We start from the raw sequence: 11,793 nt of genomic DNA, 5'->3' as shown, positions 1-11,793 counted from the left end.
AAAGCTCCCAGATTCTTGACAGGAAACAGACTTATAGTGGACCTGTGCGCGTAGGTTAGGGAGTGACTGTGTATATTTATTGGGAAGAAAGATGAATGGCGTCCTTATGTTATTTAAAACAAGTAATATATGTTCTGTTTCAAAAACCTAGTGACCAGTTAACAGGGTTAGTTCACCCAAAAATAAACATTCTGTCATCATTTACTCACCTTCATGTCATTCCAAACCCTTAAGACTTACTTTCTTCTGTGGAACACACACACACAAAAAAAGTTTTTTAATACAATGGAAGTCAATAGGGGCCAGTGTCATTTTGGACCCCACTGATTTTCATTGTATTAGCTGAAACATTCTTTAAAATATCTTCTCATGTGTTCCACAGAAGAAAGTAAGTAATATATGTTTGAGTGAAGTGACGAAAATTTATGTTATGTTTATCAGTATCATGTTTTCTTCCCAGAATGCATTGTGACATGCTCAATGAAAAATACATCCAAAATGTTAAACGAAGCAAGACAAATGTTGCTTATGAATAAACCTATGTTTACTTTAAAGAAAAGAATTGATAAAATAATTCAGTGTAATAAAACAAATACTATTTTATCCAATATTTTGCATTAGAGTATCACATTGTGAGCTTTGCAACATGCTAACATCAAACTATAACAAAGTGCAATAGAGTGCTGCAGGAATGAGTCCTAAAACCCCGAAACAAGATATAATTTTAGCACTTTCGGTTCTATTTCCGAAGTCAATGAGTTTTCTGATTGGGTATTTGTCTAAAAATAAGATTTGTGATTAACACAAGCTCATAATATTTTCACGTTTTATTCTACAGCATAAACTACACGAGTAATACCACACTCTTGATTAAAAAAAAAAAACGTCTTAAAAAAGGCGATTGCTAACAAGTGGCTAAATGAGACTACAGAAGTTGTCAGGGACATTAAACAAGGAAAACTCAAGAAGGAAAACTGATCTACTCACTAGTCCACCTTCACAGCCTCGTTGTGTTTATAATCGTTTTCTTGCAAACTATTCTAACTCAAACTTTCCAACCTGCAGATTTTCAAAAAAGATTAATAGAGTTGTCGTAAACCTATAGTGATTGTGACATTTGTGTGACAGTAGTGTACAGTAGTTTGTTTATAGTCTAACTTTTTACTTCTGGTGTTTACGTTTAATCTTCAGAATTCATAAAAGTTTTGTTCATTTTTGAAGATTATCACAAAACTTATTTTCTGCAGACTGCAATTATCCAAAAAGTCAATGAAAAATCTTATTGGCTTTGCAGCCAAATTCCAGTCTGAATTGTATTGCTCTCTTTAAGTCAAACGCATTCGACAATAATCAAAGTGAATAAAATATAAAAATAAATGAAGGAGGAGGTGGTCTGGGGTTCTGGTGACTGGGTTTGGCAGCTAGAGCAGTAGGTGGGGCAGATCCAAAGTTTGGATCATTATCAAGGGCCTTGTGGAATTTTGGGGCGGTTTAGAGGTTCTTTGGGGGCAAATGGGCTTCTTTAGTGGAGGTTTGGGAGTCAAACACTTATCTAAAATAAATCTCAGTGTTTTAAATAGAGGGAGGCAGAGAGAAAGGTATTTGTATGAAATAAAGCAGGATTAAGGTGAGGTCTGGTCTTCATTGGGTTCAGACAGAGTAGCAGAGCCTCATAAAACCTTCATGATTGTCTATAAGCTTTCTAGCACCCTCATTTCCTCACACATAGATCGACAAACACAAGCACAAACACAAACATTCTCTTCATGATCTCCAAATGTTTATTCAGTGTGCTCAAATTAAAATACCATAGCCCAGCTTTGTTCAATTGCTGTGCTGTGTACATCCGTACATTGAGGCATATATCACCATTTTATGTGGCATTCCCATGAGCACACCCACAAACACACCCAAAAATCCTCTCGTTGGATATCCGCAATGGCTTTTAGTAGCATTATAAATCAATGTGATTCATTCGTTATGTTGCTGAACTTTCTGTGTGGGGGAATTAAGTTAGTAAATGAATTGGACACACCCTAAACACACATGAAATTCACACACGCGCATATTGATCTTGTGTTTTTATTTAGAGCGTTTTAATATCTGTGCTTTATCGAATTGTTAAAGGGATATTTAACCCCAAAAATTAAAATTCTGTCATCATATACTCACCCTCATGCCATTTCAAACCTACTTTCTTCTTTGAAACACAAAACAAGATATTTTATACACTGAACAAAATTATAAGCGCAACACTTTTTTCAGCATCTTGATATGCCGCACCTGTGAGGTGGATGGATTATCTCGGCAAAGGAGAAATGCTCACTAACACAGATTTAGACAGATTTGTGAACAATATTTGAGAGAAACAGGCCTTTTGTGTACATAGAAAAAGTCTTAGATCTTTGAGTTCAGCTCATGAAAAATGGGGGCAAAAACAAAAGTGTTGCGTTTATAATTTTGTTCAGTATTGAATATTGTTAACCAGACAATTTTGGTGACCACTGATTTCCAATTTCTAAAAAAAATCTTATTTTCCACAGGAGAAAGAAAGTCATATTTGGAATGATGAATGATGACAATTTTCATTTTTTTGGGTGAACTATCCCTTAAATTACTATTTTGGTCTGTTTGTTACACAAAGCTATCATATGACTTCAGAAGACTTTGAATATAATGCATGACTGGTATGGACCACATTTATGACACTTTTATGGCGCTTTTGTGTCTGTTTAGGATACTCAAGTCCCCATTTATTGTAACTGCATGGTAAACAGTCTTCAATTTTTCTTCTTTTCTGTTCTGTGGATGGAAGTCATACGGGTTTAGAGGGTTAACATGAGGGAGCTATTGTGTTAAACAGCTACTAAAACCTTTTCCAGACAAACTTTAGCTGTGTTAACAGTTAAGACCGCAGAATTTCTGATGCTGATACAGACTCCAGAGGCCCCCAAAAAGCCAAAACACAGCAACCAGATCAACCACAAAACAGCACTGAAATAAAGATGGGAGGAAACAGAGGGAGGAAATAGGCTGGGGAGCAGGCAGAGCAAATCGTTTCATCCTTTCATTCACTAATTTCTGTTCAAACTGAGCAGCTGGCTCTGGATTCTGTTCTGTGCATGGTAATAGCAGAGGACAGGGATAAAAGAAAAACAGAATGAAGGATGAAAAGAGGGAAAAGGTTCAAAGGTTCAGCTCTCATAAGTTTAGAAGCATGAGCACACATACAGTATATACACACTACAATTTAAAAGTTTGGAATTTTTTATTGTTGTTAAAAATTGTAAAAATATTATTATTTCACTTTTTTTTAAAATTATATTTTAAAATTGTATTTATTCCTGTGATGGCAAAGCTGAATTTTATTACTCCAGTCTTCAGTGTCTCATGATCCTTTAGAAATCAGTTTAATATGTTTATTTGGTGCTCAAGAAACATTTATTATTATGATGATGATTATTATTATTATTATCAGTGTTAAAAAAACAGTTGTGCTGCTTGATATTTTTGTTGAAACTGTGATAAATTGTGATGAATAGAAAGTTCAAAAGAACAGTATTTATTTGAAGCAGAAACATTTTGTAACATTATAAATGTCTTTACTGTCATTTTTTATCTTTAATGTGTCCTTGCTATATAAAAGTATTAATTTCTCAAAAAAAAAAAAAAAATGTATTGGCCCCAAACCTTTGAACGGTAGTTTGCATAATCTTTAAATAAGTTTGTATCTATAAATAAATACTTAATCTAGAAATAAATAAATAAATAATTATATGTTATACAAATTAAAACAATTAATGTGATAATTTATAATCGTTTATAAAAATCACAATTATTTAAAATATATAAATATTTGAATGCAGAATATTGTTTGACCAGTCAGTATCAATTAATTCTCAGAGCTGTGTAATAGGAATAAGTATTTTATAATTTATTTGACTTAAAAATTGTTGTTCAGAGTTTAGTTTTATAGATTACTGAAGCTCAGAAAGAGGAGGGTGAGAGACATTTTCTATTTTTGACATCTAGGAATCTAGATGTGAGAGACATTTTAGTCTTGAGGACAATCAGCATATTCACAAGTATGTTCAGCTGCAACTGGTGTGTGTGTGTGTGTGTGTGTGTGTGTGTGTGCGTGTGTGTGCCTATGATCTACTACAACCTAGCTGTTGTTGGTAATTGACCTATTGCACCACTGTAAACATGAATCTCTAATATTCAGCTGTTATCACATTAAAAACAGATTTTAAAACCACACATGCATTCACAGTTCAACAGACTAAACACAATGGGCATTGATGTGCACAAACCTAAATATTTATGCTAAACCATTTTTTTCTCAGAAATATACATTCACACACCTGCAAACATACAGACTGACAGGTCACTCAAAGCCACACAATTACCTCTAAACCCACACACACAAACACACACTGTTTTGACAGTTATGATTTATGAGCACTGGGGTTTTGATGGTAAACAAATAAATGAAATCCGAATGCACAGGTGGTCAAAGGTCACGAGTCACGGTCAATGACAATGTCACTATGATCATCTGTGTCAGGGTCATAACCCTAACATACTTGACCAATTGCTGCAAAGCATCACGCCCTCTCCAGACCGCAAACTGGGGCATGTTATCAGAACTTCATGAGTAATCACATTTATACAAAACCCTTATCAGTTTCAGGTTATCAAATTACCTCCTCAAATTCAGAGAAGATTCAAACAGAGCCATACCAAGCCCAAACTCAAAGATGCATTCCACATAGTGGCTTGAGCGTGAATATATTCAGAACTATAAATCAGGATGCAGAATTTAGGGTGTAATTGTACTGTAGTTTTGGGTTCAGATCTGTTCATTAATCTACCTATTGGCCAGGGAAGGTTGAAGTTGTTGTGTATCTGGCCATATGCCTTAAATACACACTATTCTGGAGACCTCCTCTGATAATCTATCATCAAGTCCCACACTTAGATAGACATGCACACAAAGCCCCTGAGCTCTGAGATGTCATTTCCTATAAATACATGCACCATCATCTCTCAATTTCTTTTAGCAAGCTGGAAGTGAATTTGTGTATGTGTGCTTCCATCATTGTCGCAACTGTTATCAGTCTGAGAGAAATAGCTTGAAAAGAGGAAAGGGTGGGATGACAAGTACACTGTAATATCCTCAAAAGGAAAATAAGACTAATGAGAAAAAGAGCAAAGGAAGAGAGGAGAATGAGCTTTGTGTCAGAGGTCACAGTACAATCAAGACTTTCTATAATTGATCTCTTTCCTCTTCATGGGGTCAAAGGTCAAGCCCCAGCAGGGATTGGTGGTTACCTCACATTTCATATGTCTAGCAGGTGGTTCACACACGCTCTTTGATGAAGCAACTTGTCGCTTTTCTAGTATTTTCATTCTAGTTTTCTCTCTTCTCTTTCTCTGGTCTGAAATCATCCAACCTTTAAAGGGATAGTTCACCCAAAAATGAAAATTGCCTCAGGAGGCCTTTATTAACCCCCCGGAGCCATGTGGAACACTTTTTTATGATGGATGGACACACTTTATTGGACTTCTATTGGACTACTGAATATCAACACCCATTCACTGCCATTATAAAGCTTGGAAGAGCTAGGACATTTTTTAATATGATTCCGATTGTATTTGTCTGAAAGCGGAAAGTCATATACACCTAGGATGGCTTGAGGGTGAGTAAATCATGGGGTAATTTTCATTTTTGGGTGAACTATCCCTTTAAGTAAGTTAAAAGATAAGAAGGTATTTGAGAGAAGCAACATTGTTCATCAGTTTATCATCACGTTTATCAAAAACATTTTGCATTAATTTAGCTTTAGCTTTAGTGATTTAAATGGTAACATATAATTGATTTACTCCATTTAACTTTATAATTGTCCAAACTGTGAAAAGCTCTGTACAGAAGGATCACGGAATAATTTCTCTGCTGTCTCCCATTAGATGTCAATTAAATAATAGTTTTTTGGGGACAAAAAAGCAATACTGTGTAGAAAGTATAAATGATAAATAAAATTGCTTGCATACAGAATCATTATTAATGTACACTACTAAAACATGGAGATGAGGCTAAGAAAGATTTGGAGGTGCTCAACCCATAGAAACACACACACACACACCATCTCAAAGTTGTTCTCTCAGCCCACCAACATACTGGCTGTCAGTCTAAATCATTGCCTGAATCCTTCTGTATATTTAGACGTGAGCTGCTGTGTTTGGACATGGAATGACTGAGTACTCTTAGCAGACTTTAACTGCAAAATGTCCTAGACAATAAACTAAAAGTCTGTTAAAACAGGTTCTAGTACTCCAGACAGTTTGCACTTGGCAAACAGTCATACTGTGTCTGAAATCTTTCCCTATATAATACACATTCTTTCTCTCTCTCCTTTTCCCTGGTCATTTCTAATCACCCGTTGCTATGACAGTAACAGCTTTGGAAGTGGTATGCTGACATCATGCACCAATGACGTCTGCTTTTTTCTCCGTTTGATTGTCCTGATCAAAAGATCCTGCAGCGTCTAAACGCTCCCAGAGTATCAGGACCTCTTTTGACCCCCCTGGCAGAAAAACATGTTTTACAAAAGACTCTTTTTGAAACCACCTCCGCAATGCAACCCTTGAGTTAATTAAAATCAGCAAGCCGCAACAATAGCACCAATTGGCAGATCAAGGGAGAGATGGAATGTGTCCTTAGGTTATATGTTCTGGAGTCAAAATAATCAGAATAGAGTCTTGCAAAACATCCAATCACAAACATTTATAAGCAGACCGAATGTGTGCACAGACCAACGACAAATGAAATTGTTACTGCAAGAAAGATAAAATACTTTTTATTTCATTTTTATGGTGAAAATGTCTAAAATACTAGAGAGACATACTTTCCAGCTTTTAAATATTTGTGATGCCCCAATCCTCCTCAATGTAAATATATTGAAACAATATTTATTGTAATTTCTATGTCACAATGCTTTAAACAATTAGGCACTGCATTTTACTTGAAATTTTTTTGAGGTAAAGTGAAACAGTGATTTTATGTTTTTAGTAAATATAAATAACAAATCTTAAAGATTTAAATAAAATAATGAGCTTTATTTTCTGTGAAATGTTTAAGAAGAATAATTTCAAATCAGCTTAAAATGGATTGTCTTGTCAGTTTGGTATACCAGTTTATCTATGTGATCCATCATCAAGACCAGTTTGAACCAGGCAATGGCCTTAAATGGCCAGCATGGTCCTGCTAGAAACCATGTAAAACCAGCTACAATGCAGGGTAACATACGTGATTTCATGCTAATATCTAGGCTAACTATTTTATGGTTTATATAAGAATATGGTGATTTTAATGTTCACAACCCATCCAGTCTTCTTATGCATTTAAGTAGCTTTAAACAGCATTAAGCCAGTATGATTTATGAATGGATATAAACTATTTCCAGTATAGGCTACATAATAATTCAAAGTCAGTGCTTTGTGTTCCTCCCAGTGGTGTTCCTCTACACATGAAATCCTTTTGATTAACTTGTTTGGAAAACTGCCATTGATAGTGTATGAATTATTTAATAGCTTTCAGGATCGAGTCCTGTCAGTGTTTTTAAGGTGCAGTATAATCATTTGAGTTTTGTCTCGTGTCGCCGAATGGAAAGCGCTCGCGCGGCCTACTGTCGCTATGGTTACCTCCTCAAGCGAACGCGACTGTTCGCGGTAGTCATTTTGGTGCTTTTACTAACTTTACTGAAATGTTGTTTGGAAATGCTTTTGAAGTAGGCTATAACTTATATGTAAAAATATAAATATTTCTGAGAACCAGTTACTCGGACCCTTGATACTGATACTACGAAGCGCAATGACAGGAACTGAACGCGAGTGACAGGCGAGTACCGGGGAGCCGTTTAGTTCTCGAGGCGCTGAGAAGGCGGGGAGGGTGTTTCTCAGGACTGAACGAACGGACTACTGGAGAGAGCGAGGGAGCGACAGAGAGAGAGAGAGAGAGAGCTAGAGAGAGAGAGAGAGAGACGTGCGCACTTGAGCTGGAGCAGTGTGGGAAAATAGGGCACAGGCGAGCGACTCGAGCTTAACCTGAGACCTGGGATCTCACCACTCGGGTGCAGCTGTGGATGTCCAACATCTTTTGCGCCTGGAGTTCGTTCAAACTTGTATAAAGGGGACTCAGCCCTGAGAGAAGTATTTATTCCCGTTAGTGTAAAAAAGGTTCATTGAAAGTGGTCCATTCAACATGGATTTACCGGTTCTGGTTTTAGTGGCGGTGGTCCTATCGTTCGGCACCAGCACTAAACTGAACGTGCCGCGCCTTCGACTGTCATACAAAGGTAAATTACATCACATTTATCTGAATGAGTTGAACTTTTAATGATTCTTTTTTTTTCCATTTTTAAAATGGAACACAAAAGCCAAAGATCTAATGAACAGATGTAAAATGACCTGGTTCAGCTTTATCCCGCTACTGTGAGGAGAGAACACGGTCCAGTGCTTTAAGTAGATTAATGATTATTTATTTTCACTGTTTGAGTGTTAAGGTTAATGTTGCCATCCCTCGGTTCATCGTGTGTGTGAATTAGTCTACACAATTTACAGGTGCATGTGGTGACAAAATGCAAAGGCACCTGGCAATCAGTCAGAAAAATGTTAATTGCTAACAGAAGCTGGACTCAAACGGACTCAAATATAACAGCTACAGGATAGTACAAATCGCAGACATTTACAGAACGTACATATGAACTGTTATGTACTATGGAGAAAAGTACAGGTAATATGAATAAATAGGAATTTGAATTGCGCGTTAGATTATATTGCACAGTGACATTGATTAAAGGTAATAATGCACTGCACTGTTTGTTAATTTATTTTTTCACAATGTCTACTTCTTCATTGTATATGTAAACTTGATTTTCTTCTTCAGTATAATATGAAGTGGTCGAAAAAAGTGCAGTGTATGAAGTGTATTTTTACAGTGTATGAAGAAGAGACCAATGCACAGAGTGATCTAGTAAACTGTTTCCTTTGTCGCTTTTCGCATATTGCTTTCCCCACACATCCTGCGCTTTGCATATTGAGCAAAGCTTTGCGCAAAGTCCCTCGGTGACCTTATCAGATTTAAATTTGAGCGCCCTGTTCAACACGACAGTGTCGTTTCCGTCATTGCATGGCAGTGAGTTTCTCTGGAGATGTTGTGGCTGGTCTTTTTTTAAACTGTGGGAAAAAGCTACGCCAGGACTCCAGGCTACCGTTTCAGCTGTTATCCAAAATCCCGGGATCCTCATGCCTCGAGCTCCCCTGGCGCGCGCTCACCTCCCCGCGGTGCGCGAGAAAGTTATTGCTTTTTATCGCACCATGCCTGTTTATTACCGGATTTATAGAGTGCAAGGAGAATGTTGCAGTGGCCTGAAGGAGTTTGAGATGTTTTACTTGTTGTAATACGCTGCTACTTTGATATTAAAGAAAAAGCTCATCCAAAAATGAAACAACTGTCGTCATTAACTCACCCTCATGTAGGCTAGTTCCAAACCCGCATTACTTATGAAATGTTAAGCTGCGATTTCATTTACCGTTGTTCAGCCAATTTTCGCAGGCGAGATGCAATCATTTCAATAGCAATCCGTTTTTGAATTAGTGTGAGTGCGAAAAATTTCCCCACGCAGATTTCGGTCACGTGGATTCACTGCGTTGACCAACAGAAAGCTGCTTGGTTTGAAAGTGACTTGTGTGTTGCTGTAGGCAACCTGTGCTTCATATATCGCTACAATAGACAATACACCTTTTTCGCTTCAAAATTTTGCTGGTATTATAGCACCTTTAGAATGACAGCTTCAATGACCATTTAGTTTCATTTTATGGAAAAAAGGATCCAATGATAGTGAATGATGACTGAGGCTATCAGTCCCTAAAAATGGTTTAAAGGTGGAGTAGGAGATCTTGGAAAATGCTAACTTTAGCCTGATAGCACTGAAAGCAAATGTCCCACCCTCCCTGCAATCGCAGTCCAAAGCCACGCCCCCGGAACGCAAATGTTTGTCTGCCATTCTTGCTCTGTCTGCACAGCGTGTGTGAACGAGCTGATGACGTATCCTGTCTGCGCGAACTGGGTGCGCTTAGGTATGCTAATACATACCTTGACAGGCAGGTAGGAAAGCCAATTAAAACGCTCGGACCGAGCGTTTTGATTGGACGAACATTTCTTGGTCCTACGCCTTCCACAGAATATATAAATACAGATAAATAAATTTAGACCATTTAACTTAATGATTGCTATCGGGATGTGAAGAGACTTTCAACCAGCATAACAAAAAATGTTTCTGTAGACAATCACCTATTGCACCTTTAAGTTTTAATTCTTAATATTACATAAGGAATGTTGCAACAGTCTTTTTAATAGTTTCATTAACTACATAAGTTAAAGTCGAATATATAGGCTATATGTTTTTGTTTAACAATCCTTGTAAAATTCATTCAGTGCTGCCTAACACCTTTTTGTGTTCCATGGAAAAAAGAAAATCATATTGGTTTGTAACAACATGAGGGTGAGCAAATGATAATTTACTATTATGCTGGTCCCTGACTTCCATAGTATGGAAAAAATTACTATGGAAGTTAATAGGGACTAGCAACTGTTTGATTTGGTATTCTTCAAAATTACTTCTTTTGTTTTCAGCATAAGAGAGAAATTCTTACAGGTTTGGAATAAATTGAGGGTGAGTGATAATGATCAGCCTAGAGACCCGTCCAGTTGGACGACATATATTTAAATTTTCAAAACCGACGGGTCTCAGAACGCATGTTGGTCATTCTGCCTACTGAAAAGGCTAAAGCACACACTCATCAAGCTGTCAGAGCTGTATGGATTGGTCTGGAGGGAGCATGTTATGTTTTGAATGGGAAATGAGGGACGGCCTGTGTATGCCAGCAGCTGGTCAGTATGTGTGTGTGGATCTGTGGGGTCCTTTGGTGGGTCAGTTCTGACCTCTGCTCTGTGAAATGTGTGTGCTGATTTAGGAGGAGACACACAGTTTTTCCTCCCTCACACCCTTTCACACCTGCATGCATTCATATACACACACTGGCACACTTTTCTATTTTATGGTTGAACATACACAGAGACGCAGAGGTGGGCAGATCTGTGTTTGTTTTAGTTTACATGAATGAATTAATGAGTTTATTTTTTGTAGCGTTGCCCAGATGTTTGTGCATGGTTTGTGAGGTCTGGGTAAAGAACCATTCACTAAAAGAATGTTTGATGATTCTTGTGTTTTGTTCACATTCTCTCACTCCCTAAATATTCCCAGCTCCCTGGAACCGTTTGTTTGAGAGAGCAGGCCACAGAGTTTCATGTCTGTAAAATGGATGTTGTGAAACTCTCCCATGAGATTGCAGTTCTAGATTAGGAATTGCTCTAAATTTTGAAGGTGATGTTAGAACTGGAACTGCCAGACTATAGCGACTGAATTAGACATGCTCTCTCTTACCAAAATCCCACCCTACAAATGTACAGTTGTGCCACTGAGAATATTGTAATCAGAGATGAAGCAGGAGAGCAACGGCATGTAGCAAAATATAATTCTTGCACCACAAACTGACAGCTGCTTATAACAGCTGCTTATGAAGCTGAATATGGCATTTAGCTTGAACAATCCTCTTCTCAGATGCTCTCTACTTCCTGCATCCCATATATGGGCTGCTCTGTGAATGTGCAAAAGCATTGATGTGCCGAAAGTGCTTCAAAGTCATTTGCTTGGCAAAACAAAGTATCTG

At 37.4% G+C, this 11,793-nt stretch overlaps 1 protein-coding gene across 1 annotated transcript in view; it reads left to right on the top strand.

Moving 5' to 3' along the window:
* Positions 1 to 8,119: 8,119 nt before the first annotated feature.
* Positions 8,120 to 11,793, top strand: part of LOC107711953 (semaphorin-3G-like) — a 29,936-nt gene continuing 26,262 nt past the window's right edge. The window contains exon 1 of the mRNA XM_016517054.1: positions 8,120 to 8,357. Coding sequence (XP_016372540.1) covers positions 8,264 to 8,357 — 94 coding nt within the window. The 5' untranslated portion in view covers positions 8,120 to 8,263. The remainder of the gene's footprint in view (positions 8,358 to 11,793) is intronic.

This window comes from Sinocyclocheilus rhinocerous, unplaced genomic scaffold (assembly GCF_001515625.1).
Source record: "Sinocyclocheilus rhinocerous isolate Xijiao unplaced genomic scaffold, SAMN03320098_v1.1 scaffold1168, whole genome shotgun sequence".
NCBI lineage: Eukaryota > Metazoa > Chordata > Actinopteri > Cypriniformes > Cyprinidae > Sinocyclocheilus > Sinocyclocheilus rhinocerous.
The sequence above is the reverse complement of the archived record's forward strand: the minus strand, read 5'-3'. Positions and strand labels throughout refer to the sequence as shown.